Source organism: Eptatretus burgeri, chromosome 12, assembly GCF_056783735.1.
Source record: "Eptatretus burgeri isolate ZD-2024b chromosome 12, Ebu_testis_v1, whole genome shotgun sequence".
Taxonomy (NCBI): Eukaryota; Metazoa; Chordata; class Myxini; order Myxiniformes; family Myxinidae; genus Eptatretus; species Eptatretus burgeri.
Genome location: NC_140972.1, coordinates 51,279,039 through 51,298,570, shown reverse-complemented (window position 1 = coordinate 51,298,570; position 19,532 = coordinate 51,279,039). Strand labels below are relative to the sequence as shown.

General features: G+C 44.8%; 2 protein-coding genes across 5 annotated transcripts in view; one reads left to right on the top strand and one right to left on the bottom strand.

The window, feature by feature from the left end:
• The window catches only part of TMEM242 (transmembrane protein 242), a 46,821-nt gene extending 33,151 nt beyond the window's left edge, over positions 1-13,670 (top strand). For all 3 annotated transcript variants that reach the window (XM_085850520.1, XM_085850521.1, XM_085850522.1), the window contains one exon: positions 11,024-13,670. In XM_085850520.1, the coding sequence (XP_085706646.1) occupies positions 11,024-11,146 (123 nt within the window). In that variant the 3' untranslated portion in view covers positions 11,147-13,670. The remainder of the gene's footprint in view (positions 1-11,023) is intronic.
• LOC147015606 (cytosolic Fe-S cluster assembly factor narfl-like) overlaps positions 1-19,532 on the bottom strand; it is a 44,640-nt gene that overhangs the window by 20,456 nt on the left and 4,652 nt on the right. Inside the window, exons 2-10 of one of the 2 annotated variants that reach the window (XM_085850519.1) lie at positions 14,543-14,593; positions 14,061-14,272; positions 13,667-13,799; positions 4,687-4,806; positions 4,452-4,570; positions 4,067-4,196; positions 3,077-3,152; positions 2,066-2,203; positions 1,651-1,808 (exon numbers count right to left, since the gene is read on the bottom strand). In XM_085850519.1, the coding sequence (XP_085706645.1) occupies positions 1,651-1,808; positions 2,066-2,203; positions 3,077-3,152; positions 4,067-4,196; positions 4,452-4,570; positions 4,687-4,806; positions 13,667-13,799; positions 14,061-14,204 (1,018 nt within the window). In that variant the 5' untranslated portion in view covers positions 14,205-14,272; positions 14,543-14,593. The remainder of the gene's footprint in view (positions 1-1,650; positions 1,809-2,065; positions 2,204-3,076; positions 3,153-4,066; positions 4,197-4,451; positions 4,571-4,686; positions 4,807-13,666; positions 13,800-14,060; positions 14,273-14,542; positions 14,594-19,532) is intronic. The other variant, XM_085850518.1, reaches the window with a different exon arrangement.

The window sequence follows — 19,532 nt, the reverse complement described above, 5'->3', positions numbered from 1 at the left end:
GCTACTGAGTATAAGGTCACCAATGATGCAATGCCCCAATTACCAGTTCACTGATATTCATTTTGCTGACCTCGGAAGGATGACAGGCTGTCAACCCCACCTGGTGTTAATTCAGTGGCTGACAGGGCTTGAACTAAGGACCCGAAGATCCCAAACCCATCACCCTAACCATGAAGCCAACACCAGGCTTTAAGTGAAATTAAGGCCTGTAAGTGTAATACAAAGTCCATTCAGACTCCTTCACGGCTTTATCTTAACTCCAATTTACCATCTGATTATATTTTTTGTAGTTGCTCAGATGGTTTAAGTTTCAGTTTCAACAAAAGGTGAGAAAATCGGATGAATATTGGCGTTTTTAGACAAAAATACATTATAATAGCCGTTTTAAATGTATCTGGTCAGACGTGATGTCGGGGGGGGGAGGAGAGAGGGGGAGGAGGAGGGAGGGGAAGGAGTGAGTGGAGAGGAGGAAGGAGAAGTAGAAGAGCGAAGGAAGGGTTCCCCGTTTGGGAATTACTTGTGACGCTGTTTGGAATATCTGGTCGGACGGGATGAGGAGTGGGGAGTAGTGAGGGGCAGAGGAAGCAGGGGGAGGTGAGGAAGGAGGGTAAGAAGTGAGGAAAGAGGAAGTAGAGAAGTGAGGGTAGGGTTACCTGCTTAGGAATTCATTGCAATGCCGTTTTGAATGTATCTGGTCGGACGTAATGTGGGGGGTAGTGAGGAGGGAGGGGAAGTTGAAAGGGGAGGGGAGTCGTGAGGAGGTCGGGGGAGTATAAAAGCGAAGGTAGGGTTTATTGCGAGGGAAAACTGAAGTTTGGGATCGAACTGTCGACCAATTATATTTTTCATGTTCCCAGGGTATATATAAATAGATTATTTCAGTTGAGTAAACTCCTCTCCAACGATATAACTAAACAATACTTCAAAAAAACTTTATAAGTAATAAATTGAACATGTGGACGAATGATGGAATGTTTATTAATAACGTTTAGTTTTAAGGATTTTTTTTAATGTAAAGTGAAGTGTATTCACTGTAAATTAGTCAAGGTTGGTTCTCCCCCCTCTCAAGTCAATTCCATCAAGTCAATCCTCCCAAATCAATCAAGTCAAGGCAGAAGTAAATCACTCCACACCATCTCCGACATCTCACCCCCCCGACCTCCCTCCTCTCCCCTGTGCAAGATCCTCCCTTCTCTCGAGAGTGAAGCATCAGATATGAAGAGTCGGTCCAAATGTCATGTCTATACCCGTGGGTTTCCCACGAGTAAACTAATGTCTGTGGATAGACAGATGGACGGAAGTGAACCAATTGCTTAATTTCACTTCACTTCGCGTGCGTGGGGTAAATATAATCAAGAAACGAGTTCAAAACATGCAGATCTAATTTGAAAAGGATCTATTTATTACATTCGAAAATAGGCAGAATTGTTGACTCCTACTCCATCCCTACCCTTGCTCACTCCTCTGCACACCACCCCTCCTTCCCAACCCCCCCCCCCCCAAGTTGAGGACAAGGTCGTGTTGACCAACGTTGTCACAATGATTTGCGTTAAGAATATTAAAATAAAGTACCTATGAGCAACAGATCAATACATGGGAAAAAAAAACGTAAATGCATCAAATATATTTTCCTTCAAAAATTAAACTCACCCGCAGAGCATGCAGCAACTTCCACAAAGTGGAAAGGGAACTTGTCACGTTTGAGCTTTTGCACCACATTCTGCACATTCCGAAAGCCATAGGCTGCAGCAAACCGCAGTTGCACTTTGCCATCGCGCTCCAGAACCACCTCCCGGAAGTCCTTGTTTCTGTAGGTCGGGGGGAAAAATGGTGCCGGAAATTATTCATGATAGTTTTGCGAAAAAATAGTTTTGTGAGAAAACATTTTCTTAAAATAAGAAAAGTTTTCTTGAAACAAACAAAGCATGAGAAACTTTTGTTCACCACAAGAAAAATTCGCATGGTTTTCTTGTTTCAAGAAAACTTTTATTTCTAAAAAACAATTTCGTCAAGAAAATATTATTTGGCAGTGAAGACCAAGCTGGTGTCTGAAATCACTTCTGACCTGAGTGTCTTGTACGAGATGTCTGTCACACTTTGCCCAAAGAGCTCCTTTGCAGCATAGCGGAATACATGCTCCAGATATCCACCCGTGCCATTTCCTGAATGGCCCCTCATCCCGACCACATCCATGCACGAGAACCTGCACGATATATGATGAGGACTCAACATGGTATTGTTGTCTGTCATCTGAGGCAACAATTCACAACCAGTTGTTCCCTTTGCAAAATAAGAACCAATGCATGCTCAATTCAGGTCTTCTTCTTGCGTATGGCAACTTGGCAGTAGGGTAGCTATCGTTTTGTTGGGGCGCGACTGTGCCACTGATGCTGTGCCCCCATAGCAGTACACTGGAACTCATTTCGCCGACCTCGGAACGATGACAGGCTGAGTAAACCCCACCTGGTGTTAATTCAGTGGGAAACGGGGCTCAAACTCAGGACCGTAAGATCCCAAGCCAGCCACCCTAACCATGAAGCCAACACCAAACTCTCGATTCAGGTAATCAAGGCCAAGCATCCGGCCTTAAGGGAAGGTGGTTCAAAATTCATTAGCAGTGTGAGTGTGAAGAATTGTGCTGCAATCACAAAATAATTGACGGATTCACCATTTATGTTTGAATGATGCTTTATAAACACATGCAAACGTCAGTGACAATGGTGATTCAGTTTTTTAATGGCGAAATGTGAAATCTTTCTTCAAAGGAAAGCATAGAAATGAAATTCCAGGATAACGTCATGACAGGTATGCACAAACAAAACAGCTAAGGTTTAAGGATACACCTTCATTCAGAACAGTAGTTACCAATACTTATTTTGAGCATGCCACATGTTCGGCACTCAAAACAACACATGCCTACCAGCTCCCCCCGTAACCCCAACATGCTACATGCCAGCATGCTTCTCCCAAAGCACGTGACACACCTTCCACCCCACCCCTCCCCCACGGCCAGGCACCCCATCCTATTTTTGATAGATGCTATTATGAAACTAATTAAAATAAAAACACTGCTTACAGTGCATCAGGTGTGGCTTTTTCAATGTCAGCAAGTGATGTCAAGCCACTGTTTTCCAACATCTGCAGAAGTTCTCCTGCATGGGGCAGCACAAACCACATCATAGTAGCTTTAACATTACACCAAAAGGCAAGGAAACTTTCATCAACAGCAAGTATAACAGACTCGTTACCAAGCTGCTATAGTGTCATCAAGACTACTTCCTTGTATTATTACTGGAGCTGTTGAGCTTGGTTTGGAATGTCAACCCACCAAAAAAAAAAAAAAACTTTCTCCATCGTGTTTCACATGCAGGCTGAGGCATCAATGTGTATGCCATCCATCAGAAGGCCAGTAAACCAGTAGACCCACCTTCCAGCACTGGTCCTTAAAGGATGTTAAAGATCCCATGGTGGCTTTCACAAAGAATAGGCGAGTTGTCACCGGTACCCTGGCTAAATTCCAGCCACATTCAGCCGAATGCCAGGCCTAGTCAGTTAGTTTGTTAAATACATGGGCCAAAAACTTCCCCCGGCTTAAATCACAAGAAGTTGATGAGCTGCACCATACTTTTTACAGAACATTGGTGCTGCTGAAGCAGTTTCTTGGCAAAGGTTATGCTGGGTGGTTTGCCATTGCCATCTCAGCATTCAGTCATGGCATGAACTTGGAATTTGTTTGCGATGCTGGCGATAGCTTGCCTCATCTTCAAAAAAGGACACCGTACGATCTTTAAGATCCACCAACTAATGCTGGAAGTTGGGACGCCAAGTTTAACGTTCATCCGAGGGATGGCAAACACATTGATGGATCATCCTGCCTGTGAAACACCGAGATGAGTTTGTAGCTGGGTAGAGATTTGAACCCAGGCTAGCCAACTCAGCAAACCTCTATGCCATCTTACTACCCCACACATTGGATACTACATAATTGTGGCACAATAAATTATTAGGATAGTATTATGTTATGAAACAAATCCAAAGGTTAGAGATGGAAAACAAAAACCCAAACCTGTGGTCAATACGCAGTCGACATCTCGAATCCCAATGTTGTCATGGTGGAAATCCATCCGAGTGGCTTCAAGTTTCTTGTCATAACATGGCATAACTACCACGTGGTATATGCTTTCTGGTTTTACAGCCTGCATAAACACACGTGATAAATTATTACTGAAGGACATGCTTTAAGCAGGACAATGCAGGCCAGTTTCATAGGTCAAAAGTAAGGCAATCTGTGATGCCAGATAAGGATTCACTAAAATTATTTGCAGCAATGGCATTTCAGAAAAGAAAACACAACGCACCTCAACTGCTCATGGGAAAAAGAGATTTTGTTGTTACATCGAACATTGTCTAAGAAATGACAAGGTATGTAACAAACTCAGACCAACATGTACCTGTTGTTTAGCAAAGTAGTCCTTGAGCAAGGAACCCATTATCTGTTGTGAGGAGCGACAGGTGCTCAGGTGTGGAGTGATAATTTTTCCGTGAGTTTTTTCAGCAAAGACCACCCAACCTGGAGTCAAACAAAGAAATAGATTAATCAAACAAAACAAACCCATGACGAGTTGTCAATTCACTCGCCACCAGACCCACCATGTTGTCAATTCCAAAATCTACTAACCGACTCACCTGAACACGACGAAGTGAGAAGCGGCAGGCTGCCTTCCTGGAAGCGCTGAACAAACTCCCGCTGGCATTCCAACAATGCAAAGTCTTCGGCAAATGTGATGTCAAAGATTCGGCTTACACCTGAATGCAATGCAAAGTTAATGAGGACAATCCCTTTTACAAGACCAGAAATACTGATTACTTTGATGTCTTCTCAAGATGGCCACCAAGAAACAAAACATGTGGACGTTTGATGTAATAAACATGAAAATGGTGTTAATAATTGGTCAATTAAACAGTTTGAGTGAAATGGGTACTATCATCAGATTCAAGTACTTCTTCTGCTTCTGCATCAAAATAAGTTAAGATAAAAAACGAGCTTCTTTCAAAAGAAACAGCTTTATCAAGATTGTTTGCGGGTATTCAATGGTCTTCTGTATGCAGTACAAGGCTGCGGGGTAGCATCATTGGCTGATGGCATGGCTGGACTGCTGATGCAGTACCCTCTGCTGGTTAGGGCACGAATTTGTAATTTGTTCATGGTTTTGGATATATCTCGCCTACTTTTCGCAAAGAACACTGTGGGATCTTTAACGTCCACCAACTAATGCTGGCAGATGGGACATGGTTTAACGTCCATCGGAGGGACGGTAAACACATTGAACAAACACCTTGCCTCGGAGGAGCACCCCCATCCTCTTTTTCGATAGATGCTATTGTGAAACCAATTAAAATAAAAACACCGCACACACACTGCTTACAGTGTGTCAGGTGTGACTTTTTCAATGTTGGCAAACGGCAGCTTCGAGGTGAGTGTGTGTACCTCTCGGTCAGCCCAGTCATTAATTATCAAAAACTAAGACCGACTTTCATTTGCTCTCAAACATTCAACTGCTAAATGACTGGAGCAATTATGATCAGGATACGTCCAATGGCAAATTTACATCAATAAAGCCTCTTCCCACTCCCTTCCCCAAAGAGGATGATGCTGTTTTCAATTTCCATGCTACCCACTGTAAACTGCAGTGACATCCATGAGGAAAAGTCTTAATTTTAGTGTCGATACAACTTCCACCTGTTTCACTTTGCAGCCTTCAACGTGTGATGCAACAGCTCATTGCAGGTCACAGAAACTGAGCTGGTAAATCCTAATTAGGGCTTCAAGCATGGCTGAAGCTCTATTGAATTCGTTAGTATTATTATTATTATTATTATTATTATTAAAGGCATTTTATGTTCTACTGACCGATTTTGTGGCGGATCTGGAGGGAAAACTGTTGGATGAAATTAAACGAAACTTAACAGGATAATTACTCACCACCTGAAGTTTATACTATGAAACATTTGATGACGTAGGTCACGTGGTATAGCGGCCATATTGGATTTTATCCAAAACCTAAAAACATCTTCTCCAGAAGGGATAATCTGACAGCCTCAATTTTTTGCACACCTTTGCATTGTTCCATGGGAATGTTATTTGGTTCAAATCGTTATTTAATTTACATGATTTAAAATGATGCCGATTCGCCTCATTAAATATGCAAAATCTGCAAATGAGAGTTGAAAAAAATTTAATGACACCTTTAGATCAGACATAAACAGGGGACTCCCAATATGTTTATACGATGTCTATGTTTGACCCCAGTGAGGCCCCAGAGCCCCCCAAAGTTGAAAATGACCCATTTTTGAAATGTCATAAAATGAATACAATGAGCACCAGTTGTACTGGGCCCGGTGTATGCCCCGGTTAGAATAGGTGTACCATATCCCTGTGTGTCGTAAGAGGCGACCAGGGTTGCGTCAGGAAGGGCATCCGGCGTAAAAACCTATGCCAAATCATTATGCGGACAACAAAACGAATTTCCATACCGGATCGGTCGAGGACCGGGTTACCAACGACCGCCACCGGTACCGGTGGTCAGCAGGGTACCAGTGGAAATTGTGCTACTGCTGGGCGAAGGAGGAGAAGGAGACGGGGAAGGCGAGTCCGGAGGCAGTGGGAGAGGGGGAAGGGTAGAAGTGTGGAGGTGAGAGTTGGAACTCTGAATGTTGGGACGATGACTGGCAAAGGGCGAGAGTTGGCTGATATGATGGAGAGAAGAAAGGTGGACATACTGTGTGTACAAGAGACCAAGTGGATGGGGAGTAAGGCGAGGAGCATTGGAGGTGGTTTCAAACTGTTCTACCATGGTGTGGATGGGAGGAGAAATGGTGTCGGGATAATCCTGAAGGAAGATCATGTCAAGAGGGTATTGGAGGTGAGGAGGGTGTCTGACCGAGTGATGAGTGTGAAGTTGGAAATTGAAGGGGTGATGATGAATGTCATCAGTGCATATGCCCCACATATGGGGTGTGAGATGGAATATAAAGAAGATTTCTGGAGTGAGTTAGATGAAGTGGTGGAGAGTGTATCCAAGGATGAAAGAGTGGTGATTGGAGCAGATTTCAATGGACATGTTGGGGAAGGGAATAAAGAGGATGAGGAGGTGATGGGGAGGTACGGTCTCAACAAGAGAAATGTGGAAGGGCAAATGGTGGTAGAGTTTGCAAAAAGAATGGAAATGGCAGTGGTAAACACGTATTTCAAGAAGAAGGAGGAACACAGGGTGACATACAAGAGTGGAGGAAAGTTCACACAGGTGGATTACATCTTAAGTAGGAGATGCAACCTGAAAGAGATTAGTGACTGTAAGGTTGTGGCAGGGGAGAGTGTAGCTCGACAGCATCGATTGGTGGTCTGTAGGATGACTTTAGAGGTGAGGTTGAGGAAGAGAGTGAGGGCTGAACCAAGGACCAGATGGTGGAAGCTGAAGGAGGAAGACTGTTGCGTGAAATTTAGGGAGGAGGTGAGACAAGCGTTGGATGGTGGTAAAGATGGGTGGGATGATTGGGCAACGACAGCAGAAGTTGTGAGGGAGATTGCTCGGAAGGTACTTGGTGTGACATCTGGACAGAGGAAGGAAGATAAGGAGACTTGGTGGTGGAATGAGGAAGTACAGGAAAGTATAAGGAAGAAGGGGTTGGCGAAAAAGAAGTGGGATAGTCAGAGAGATGAAGAAAGTCGGCAGGAGTATAAGGAGTGGCGTCGAAAAGCAAAAAGAGAGGTGGCTAAGGCCAAGGAAAAGGCATATGACGAGCTGTATGAGAAGTTGGATACAAAAGAAGGGGAAAAGGATTTATACCGATTGGCAAGACAGAGGGACCGAGCTGGGACGGATGTGCTGCAGGTTAGGGTGATAAAGGACGCAAATGGGAATGTGCTGACGAGCGAGGAGAGTGTGTTGAGAAGGTGGATGGAGTACTTTGAGGAGCTGATGAATGAAGAAAATGAGAGAGAGAGAAGGTTGGAAGAGGTGGAGATAGTGAATCTGAAAGTGGGGTGGATCAGTAAGGATGAAGTGAGGACTGCTATGAAGAAGATGAAAAGTGGAAAGGTGGTTGGCCCAGATGGTATACCAGTGGAGGCATGGAAGTGCTTAGGAGAGATGGCAGTGGGGTTGTTAACCAGATTGTTTAATAAAGTCTTGGAAAGTGAGAGGATGCCGGAGGAGTGGAGATTAAGTGTACTGGTCCCGATTTTCAAGAATAAGGGTGATGTGCAGAGCTGTGGAAATTACAGAGGGATAAAGTTGTTAAGCCACACCATGAAGTTGTGGGAAAGAGTAGTGGAAGCTCGGTTGAGAGGAGAGGTGATGATCTGTGAGCAGCAATATGGGTTTATGCCAGGAAAGAGCACCACTGATGCGATGTTTGCTTTGAGAATGTTGATGGAGAAGTATAGGGAAGGCCAGAAAGAGTTACATTGTGTGTTTGTGGATTTAGAGAAAGCTTATGATAGGGTGCCAAGAGAGGAGTTGTGGTATTGTATGAGGAAGTCGGGAGTGTTGGAGAAGTATGTGAGGATCGTGCAGGATATGTATGAGGACAGTGTGACAGCGGTGAGGTGTGTGTTAGGAATGACGGACCGGTTTAAGGTTAAAGTGGGATTGCACCAAGGATCGACTCTGAGCCCTTTCCTGTTTGCAATGGTGATGGACAGGTTGACGGACGAGATCAGACTGGAGTCTCCATGGACCATGATGTTCGCGGATGACATCATGATCTGTAGGGAGAGTAGGGAGCAGGCTGAATCGAGCCTTGAGAGGTGGAGGTACGCACTGGAGAGAAGGGGAATGTTAGTCAGTAGGAGTAAGACGGAGTACATGTGCGTAAATGAGAGGGAGGGTGGTGGTATGGTGCAGTTGCAAGGAGTTGAGGTGGGGAAGGTGGATTGGTTTAAATACTTGGGATCAACTGTCCAAAGTAATGGAGAGTGTGGGAGAGAAGTGAAAAAGAGAGTGCAGGCAGGATGGAGTGGGTGGAGAAGAGTTGCAGGAGTGATTTGTGACAGAAGGGTAGCTGCAAGAGTGAAGGGGAAAGTATACAAGACGGTAGTGAGACCAGCTATGTTGTATGGTTTGGAGGCGGTGGCGCTAACAAAAAGACAGGAAGCAGAGCTGGAGGTGGCAGAGTTAAAGATGCTGCGATTCTCGTTGGGAGTGACGAGGATGGACAGGATAAGGAATGAGTATATTAGAGGGACAGCGCTGGTAGGACGGTTTGGAGACAAAGTGAGAGAGGCGAGATTGAGATGGTTTGGACATGTGCACAGGAGGGAAACAGAGTATATCGGGAGAAGGATGTTGAAGATGGAGCCGCCAGGCAGGAGGAGAAGAGGAAGGCCAAAGAAGAGGTTCATGGATGCGGTGAGGGCGGACATGCGGGTGGTTGGAGTGTCAATGGAAGATGTGGAGGATAGAGCGAAATGGAGACAGTTGGTCCGCTGTGGCGACCCCTAACGGGAGCAAGCCGAAAGAGGAAGAAGAAGATAAAATGAATACAACGCTTGGATGAAATTCAATGAAACTTATCCATTTAATAACTCTCCACCTGAAGTTTATACTTTGAAAATTTTGATGACGTAGGTCACGTGGTATGGTGGCCATATTGGATTTTCTCCAAAACCTGAAAACATCTTCTCCAGAAGGGATAACCCAACAGCCTCAAGCTTTTGCACACGTCTGATATTCCATGGGAATGTTAAGTTGTTAATTTGGTCAAAATCGTTATTTAATTAATTTGATTTTAAATGATGCCGATTCGCCTCATTAAATATGCAAAATATGCAAATGAGAGTTGAAAAAAATTTAATGACAGATTTAGATAGGACATAAACAGGGGACTCCAAATATGTTTATAGCATATCTGGACTTGACCCCAGTGAGGCCCCAGAGCCCCCCAAAGTTTAAAATCACCCATTTTTGAAATGTCGTTAAATAAAAACAATGCTTTGATGAAATTCAATGAAACTTAACACCTTAATAACTCTCCACTTAATGTTTATACTTTGAAAATTTTGATGACGTAGGTCACGTGGTATGGCGGCCATATTGGATTTTCTCCAAAACCTAAAAATATCTTCTTCTCCAGAAGGGATAACACGACAGCCTCAAACTTTTGCACACATTTGCGAGGTTCCATTGGAATGTTAAGCTGTTAATTTCGTCGAAATCGTTGCATAATTTATATGATTAAAATGATGCCGATTCGCCTCATTAAATATGCAAATGAGAGTTGAAAAATTTTAATGACAGATTCTGATAGGCCTTGAAGAGGGGACTCCAAATATGTTTACACTATGTCTGTATTTTACCCCAGTGAGGCCCTAGAGCCCCCCAAAGTTTAAAATCACCCATTTTTGACATGTCGTAAAATGAAAACTAAAGAAGATAGACATATAGTGACCACACATTCTGGAAGATATTTTAACGTTCTACAAGTTCGCCATTTACATTAATATGCAAATGTGGAGTTATTGGACTTTTTTGGGGACGTGAAAATTTGTCCAGCCTCGATTTGTCCAAGTTTCTTTCTCTATCATGTATTGCTATGGGCTTTTCAATCCTTCATTGATATAACATGAGGGACCCCGTAGCTGGACCCCATTGCAGACTTGAACTTTCTAACTCGGAAAACCCATATCATGTGACAGGGTGATGGTGTTGAAATTTGTTAAAATGAAGGCACGCCTTGAAGCCTGGGATTACTGGTTTACCAGTTTTAATTTTAACTATAACTCTGTGTGTATGTGTGTGTGTGTGTGTGTGTGTGTGTGTGTGTGTGTGTGTGTGTGTGTGTGTGTGTGTGTGTGTGTGTGTGTGTGTGTGTGTGTGTGTGTGGTCTTTTCTTTGATTTTTTTATGCTATTCCATACCCCCTGGCCAAATTCCCCAAAATTTACTCGACCACATTATTACCTCTGCCAACGAAGGTGAACAATGTTATGTTTTCACCCCTTTCTGTCGTTTGTTTGTGTGCAGGATATCTCAAAAAGTTGTGGACGGATTTGGACGAAACTTGGTGGACAGGTTGGGTGTGTGACAAGGACGACATTCGATTTTGGTGAAGATCCGAATCCGGATCTGAATACGAGAATTATTTGATTTTCTTTGTGATTCTTCACCATTGAGATCAGGTCAAAAATGATATATAGCATGATATCTCAAAAATGTAATGGGCCTGATATGTTCTCGTGGATCTGGCATGGCATGGCGGAAGTATGCGCTCTAGCGAGTGCCCTTCGAGTTGTAATATGGGATAGGTGTTTCACTTTGCTGGCAGATTTCCCTCTATTCAGTCACAATAAATAAATAAAAATTGCAATTCTTAATCAAATTGCTGTAAAAACAAGAAATAACGACACTCTAGCTGATGAAGCATCCTCGGCGGAGAGAGGGGCTGAGCTTGGCTTACTTACACCTTGGCCCTTTTGCATTGGTTCAAAGGCAAATTGTTTGTCTTTAATCAAAGCAATTGCATTTAAGTATTTGTATTCTGTATGGAGAATGGAAATTAATATATAAAGGGTCCACAGTTGCCACAGGACTACACTGAGTGTAAGTAGTCGTGGCATGATCATGTGTGACCTCAAACAAGGAAACGAGGTCATTTGGCCCATTGTTTCCATGGTGTACTCCCAGGTTAACTTTTGCTACAGCTTTAAACATATTGTTGTGGTTACCAGATTCGCAAACCACCATTCAGGTCCCTTAGGTGAGGTATCTCGGTAAGTGCATGTGTAGTTAGGCCCAAATCCGTTGTCTAGTGGGAATACATGTCATTTATACGTGCTGCGACTCTTCAGGATAGCCGTTTTTCTTTTACTATCTTTATTTTGGACCAACCGCCAGGATTACCATCACAATTACAACCACAACCACCGCTTCACCACAACCGCCACGACCTTCCCGTCACACCTCGCCACCGTAGCATCGCCACCGTTCTTGCCCCGCTGTGGGTACCGGTGTTGGACTCATGCAGAACGCGCGTCGAACAGCGTGTACAAAATCACGGATTTTGTGCTTCAAAAACGGATCAAAAACGACACACGCCCACTTTTTGCCGTCCAATCGGTGAGCGAGGGGCGAATTGGCCCCGCCTCCAGAACGATCGATATATGCAAATTTGTGGATCAAAAAGCCTTCACGCCCACTTTTTCTCGGGCCAATGGGGAGCGAGGTGAAAGGTCAAAGAGAGTCGGAGTCAGCAAAAAGGGAACGAAGAGTCAGAAGAGAGTCGCAAACGAGAACGAGGGGAGGGTCGCAAAGGAGAACGAAGAGTCGAGTAAGGAGAGAGTCGCAAACGAGAACGAAAGAAGTCTGGAGCCCGAAGCCTGCAGTGGCTGGAGAAGCTGAAGAGACCGGACGAGGGGGTGCTCGCGTCGGTGCCAGGAGCTGCACGCCCGAGGGAGGCCGGCAGCGCGACCTGGCCGAGGTGGAGACGCACACCAGGGATAATAAAGATCCTCTATACCCCGAGCATCAGCAACCCCCTCCTGTTTCCCCCCGCGCTGAGATAGTGCGACCAAGGGGGCCCCGTTCCCACCCCCAGCCAGGCACTGTCCACGAGGCCCGCGGGTTGCGGGGCCATCGCCGCTCCGCGTCTCATCACCAGACGGGTAGGCCCGACCCGGTCTCGGCCTCAGGCCTGCCCCATCCTTGGGGGTATTTCTTTTCCTTGGTTTTGGGTATGTGTTGTCGGCGCCGTCTGTGAAGTAGAATTGTATAAGTGTTGCCGTGTGCTCGGTAGTCGGTATTAGCTCTGCACTGTGTTTTCACTTTTATGTTTGCTTTTTGTGTAAATGGAATTGTGTTTTCTTTTTTTGTGTGCATTTGGTGGAATTGTATTTGTGTGCTTTCCGTTCGTCGCGAATAAATGTGCTTTATTGTTGAACTGTTCTCCCGCTTCGCTTCGTCTTTTCCCCCATTGAATCCCCATCTTGCTTCACGTAAAGGGTTGGTAGTGGGCTGAATACGCCCGATAATTAATCGAACCGTCGAGGTCGACGATAACACCGCTCGGTTATTCTGATAGTACGGAACGGGTCGCTTAAGTGGCCCGTGTCCGAAGTCGACCTGCGGCGAGGTGCGATCGCCCGGTCTACCCTCCGCGTGGGTACTTAGGTAGTTCGAATTTGGCGAGCAACCCTACCCCACGCGGGGGCTGATTGGCTCGATCGCGGTGAGACCGAAAGGTCCACCCGTGACTGGTTCCCGGCGTTAGTCCGAGAGGGTCACGACTGGATTGTCCGTCCGGTGGGCGACGTGCCGCGATTCGAGTTACGTGGCCGTCGCACGCCGGCGGGCGCGAAAACCGCAACAATATCAATCTTCTCAATGGTTTACAAAAGTCTAAGTAACCCCATCTTAATCGGATGACCCAACTTGTTGAATATGAAACTTGCATAAATCATTCCATTATTGATCAAAGCAACTCATTAATAAAATACCAATATTAATTTGAAAAGTTTTTGTTTTTTTAAACTCATTTGGTGTTCCAATTCAAGAATTAGTAGCATCAAACACCACAGTTTGAATTGCCATTTGTCATCAATCCCTCATGATATTTGAAAGATAAAAACAAATACTTAAATAAAAACAAATAACAAGAACATCGTCACTCACCGAGACCTCGTAAGAAAGAAGTCAGGTGGCACATGGTGTCCAAAAGGCTCAGGCCGTACCTCACTGCGATGGCGGCCCGGGATTGTGGTGACACCGACACAACAACGAGACGGTGCTTGCTAGTATCGCAACGCTATGTTGTACATAAAACATAAAACACTTAGAAGAGCGTGGATGTAAAGCAAAGAGTGTTAAGATCATAAACATCAAATATAAAACGAGGGTCATACCAATCCTCGCCAAAGCCACATGACTCATTTTGGCAAAGGGTCAACTAAAATTGTAGGCAACAAATTTATACAAAACTGAGATCAAATTTTTATTAGGAGGATATCATGCAACCTATTTTTGAAAACTCAGTGATAAAAGATTAAAAGGCAAATGTACCACCTACTCGGTTCAGGTCAAGGACTCGCTGCAATGTCAAAGGACTCTGTTTGGCAATCAGGTTACACTCAGCTGCCGAGATGCAACCGTCACAAGACAAGCAAGCACTCAGCAAGCTGCGTACTTCATCCTCTTGGTCTGCTTGAACCATCTGGAAGCAAAAACGTGTACAACAGATGGTGGTCCTCGACAACACAACTTATAATCTTGACACAGGTTCTGAAAAAAAAAAAAGGCAAGAAGACCATTTGTGTGCCACAGGGTGATAAAACAAAATTCAGGCATTTAGACTGGTTTAAAATCTATCCTTAAATAAAAAAACTAATTATGGGATGAAGCCATGGTGCTGACCCAGCTACAAGTGTTGTCAAATTGGGAAATTCAGCCCAACTTGCCTCTTACGACATGGAACTGTCGCAATTTTTTACCCCTGCCTTTAACTTAACAGTTATTATCAAATGAAATAAACTAAACTACAGACATACATACCTCTGCATTTTCACTCTTTTCTGTATTTCTTCCTTTATTCTTTGAGCATTCCTATGGAACAAACAAACAGTCTCAACCTCCCACAACACTGTACAGTGTGTTCCACCACCTAAGTGTACGTTACAGTTAAGAGACTGATGGGATGGCTTGTTGTGGTGTGCATGCACACGCATATCTAGTAGAGTTGCAAAATGCTTATTTAGCAAGAAAAAGTACGTAATCAACTTCTAAATGATTATACTTCATAAAGTTGAAATTAAGTGATTAATACAGGAATTGAAAAGGTTCACTATCAACATTGACACATTCCTGATTTATGTCACCAAAAGATCTACACACAAGAGTCTTTGTTCCTGGAACAAAAGAGTTATTTGATTTTGAGGGTACTGTCTGCCATTCGATTATAAATGGAGTACAAGTTTTTCAAACTTCATTCTTTATGCAGCCCCAGCAGAGCTCCATGGCAAAAGATTGGATGATCTTGGTGACCCACTCAATGTCTCCCTGTCTACTGATACAAAATTGAGGAAACACTTAGTCTGAGTAATTTTTGACAAGACAGCAATACTGGGGAGGTGTCCCATCCAGTTCTGAAAACATGGTGGCCCAGCATGACTGATATATATGTATGTATGTATGTATGTATGTATGTATGTATGTATGTATGTATGTATGTATGTATATATATATATATATATATATATATATATATATATATATATATATATATATATATATATATATATATATATATATATATCTTACTTCTTCTTTCGGCTGCTCCCTTTCGGGGTCGCCACAGCGGATCATCCGTATGATCCGCATAGTGATTTAGCACATGTTTTACGCCGGATGCCCTTCCTGACGCAACCCTGGTCGCCTCTTACGACACAGGGATATGGTACACCTATTTTAACCGGGGTATACACCGGCCCAGTACACTGGTACTCATTTCGCCGACCTCGGAAGGATGACAGGCTGAGTCAACCCCCTGGTGTATTAATTCAATGGCTCAACGGGGCTTGAACTCAGGACCATTTGGATCCCAAGCCGCTGCCCTAACCACTGCGCCAACACCAGGCTTTATATATATATATATATATATATATATATATATATATATATATATATATATATATATATATATATATATATATACATATACACACACACCAAAAACGTGTAGAGTGTGACGAGCACACCCCCATTCTCCATTGGACATAACTCGTCACACTCCACATGCGTTGATTTAACAACCGATCACACCACATGCCTTCTGGTTGAATGGTTTACATTAGCGGGAACAATCGTCAGGGTGGCAGATGGACGGGTGCTCTTTGCGGATTATGCGGTTTTACCTTGTGTGATATAATCCGTGGCAATGCTCACCATAAGTCAGGATGTGCATGTGATGTATAAACGAATAATGTGGTCATCATTCATTGGATATTTATCGGTATGCCATCCTGATGAGGGCAAACAAGCCAGAAATCTGGGTAGGCAGCTCCGTTTGATGTTGACCATGTAATCTTTATCTGTTTGACAGTCGCCGGGCCAAAGCCTCTGGGTTGGAGGTGATGTTTTGGTCTGGGACAATGTCCAATGGAGATTGGGGGACTGCTCGTCACACTACACATGTTTCGATTTACCCGCCGATCACATCACGTTCCTTCGGGTTGAATGGTTTGCATTGGCGGAAACAATCGTCTGGGTGGCAGATGGATGGTTGCTCTTTGCGGATAATGTGGTTTTACCATGTGAGACACAATCCGTTGCGATGCTCACCATAACAGTTTGGAGGTGTGTGTGCATGTGTGAGTGTGAGTGTGAGTGTGAGTGTGAGTGTGAGTGTGAGTGTGAGTGTGAGTGTGAGTGTGAGTGTGAGTGTGAGTGTGAGTGCGAGTGCGAGTGCGAGTGCGAGTGCGAGTGCGAGTGCGAGTGCGAGTGCGAGTGCGAGTGCGAGTGCGAGTGCGAGTGTGTGTGTGTGTGTGTGTGTGTGTGTGTGTGAGTGTGAGTGTGAGTGTGTGTGTGTGTGTACACACAACATGGCCAAAAGTTTGTGGACACCTGCTCATCCAACATCTCCTTCCAATATCATGGGCATAATATGGAGTTGGTCCCCCCACCCTTTGCTGCTAGAACAGCCTCCACTCTTCTGGGAAGGCTTTCCACTCGATGTTCGAACATTGCTGTGGGTATTTCCCTCTATTCAGCCACAAGAGCATAAGTGAGGTTGGGCGCTGATGTTGGGTGATTAGGTCTGGCTCGCAGTCGGTGTTCCAGTCCATCCCAAATATGTTCGATGGGGTTGAGGTCAGGGCTCTGTGCAGTCAAGTTCTTCCACACCGATGTCGCCAAACCATTTTTGAACGGACCTTGCTTTGTGCATGGGGACACTGTCAAGCTGAAACAGGACAGGACCTTCCCCAAACTGTTGCCACAAAGTTGGAAGCACAGAATCATCTCGAATGTCATTGTATGCTGTAGCATTAAGATTTTCCTTCAGCGGAACGAAGGGGCCGAGCCCAAACCATGAAAAATATCCACAGACGATATTCCTCCTCTACCAAACTTTACAGTTGGCAGTATGCATTCGGGCAGGTAGCGTTCTCCTGTCATCCGCCAAACCCAGATTCATCTGTCGGACTGCCAGGTGGTGAAGCCCGATTCATCACTCGAGAGAACAAGCTTCCACTCCTCCAGAATCCAATGGCAGTGAACTTTACACCACTCCAGCAAACGCTTGTCATTGCGCTTGGTGATATTAGGCTTGTGTGTGTGTGTGTGTGTATATATATATATATATATATCTATATATATATATATATATATACATATATATATATATACATATATATATATATATATATATCTATATATATATATATATATATATATATATATATATATATATATATATATATATATATATATATATATATATATATATATATATATATATATATATATATATATATATATATATATATATATATATATATATATATATATATATATATATATATATATATATATATATATATATATATATATATATACATATATATATATATATATACATACATACATATATATATATATATACATACATATATATATAGTTGCGAATTCGCGCCCGCCGGCGTGCAAACGGCCACGTGACTCGAATCGTGGCACGTCGCCCACCGGACGGACAATTCTGTCATGACCCTCTCAGACTAACGGGTGGGCCTTTCGGCCTCACCACGATCGTGCCAATCGGCCCCCCGCTGGGATAGGGTTGTTCGCCAAACTCGACCTACCTAAGTACCCACACGGAGGGGAGACCGGGCGATCGCACCTCGCCGCAGGTCGACTCCGGACACGGGCCGCTTAAGCGATCCGTTCCGTACTATCGGGATAACCGAGCGGTGTTATCGTCGGCCTCGACGGTTCCGATTAATTATCGGGCGTATTAAGCCCACTACCAACCCTTTACGTGAAGCAAGATGGAGATTCAATTAAAGAAAAGACGAAGCGAAACGGGAAAACAGTTCAACATGATGCACATTTATTCCGCGTCACACGGAGAGCACACATATACAGTTAAAGCAAATGTAACAAAAGAAACGACGCAGAGATACCACCGACTAAGACCGACACACGGCAACACTTAAACAGTTTTACTTCACCAGACTGGCGCCACACACACACGTTTACACAGAAACAAAAGAAAAGGGCCACCCTCAGAGACAAGGGGGCAGACGGGGCCTGTGGGCCAATGTTTGCGCAGGACCTGAAAGAGCGGTGAGGTCCGCGAGACCGGGTGGGTCCTACCCGCGTCTTTGTGATGAGCCGCAAATGTGGCAGCGCGGCGGTGCCCCGACTTCGTGCTCCTTCGCGGGTTTCGTTGGCACTGCTTGGAGTGGGGTGGGAACGGGGCCCCCTTTTCACACTATCTCAGCGCGGGGGAAAAAGGGGGGCAATTGTTGATGCTCTGGGGAAAAAGTATAGCTGGCTTGCTTGGGTCCCGTGACGAGCGATTCCATCGCGACTTCGTCGCCGACCGCAGTCTTCCTTGCCTCGGACCCGAACTCCTCGGTCTCTTCCCCCAATTCTCCTCAGCCGACTGCCGAAAACCACTGGGACGCCCTCGCCTCCCGACTCCACTCCGCGCTCCAAACTGCCTCTGCCCAAAACTCTCCGCTCTTCTGCCACTCTCCGCTCTTCCAAGGCCGGCTCTGCCCAAAACTCTCTCCACTCTTCTGCCACTCTCCGCTCTTCCAAGGCGGACTCTGCCCAAACCGACTCTGCCCAGATTCACCTTGCGCTCGGCGATTATAGGCCGGCAGGAGAACCCATATGCAAATTTCTGGATCAGAACGAGCTCGGGGGTGGAGCCACGCTCGCCCATTGGACGGAGAAAAAGGGGCGTGAATCTCCCCTGATCCTAGAATTTGCATATCTCGATTCCACACAGACGCGCCTGGAGGCGGGGCCAAACCGCCTCACGCTTGCTGATTGGACGGATCAGAAGTGGGCGTGTAGAATTCCTGATCCGAATTCTCCTCGGAAAGGCCGCATTTCGCACTCGCGGCTTGGCGTGCATCTTGTACGAGCCCAGGACAGCCCGACGCTCGGTGCTCACAGGTGGTGCGGGAATGGCCGCAGAAGGAGAGAGGCGAAGGTGGTGGAGGGTTTATGGTGGTGGTTTATGGCCATGGTGCCGTTTGGAATGGCGGTGATGCGATGTTTGCGGGAGCGAGTTGTGAAGGTAAAGATCGTGGCTGTTGGCGTTGTTGTTGTTGTGTGATGGTTGGAGCATGGTTGGTTCAAAATAAATATAGAACAGAAAAACGGCTATCTCAAAGCGTCGCAGCCCGAATGAATCACATTTATTCCCTCTAAACAACGGGTTTGGGGCTAACTACACATGTACTTACAGAGATATCTCACCTACGGGACATGAAAGGTGGTTCGCGAATTTCCACAACCGCAACAATATATATAT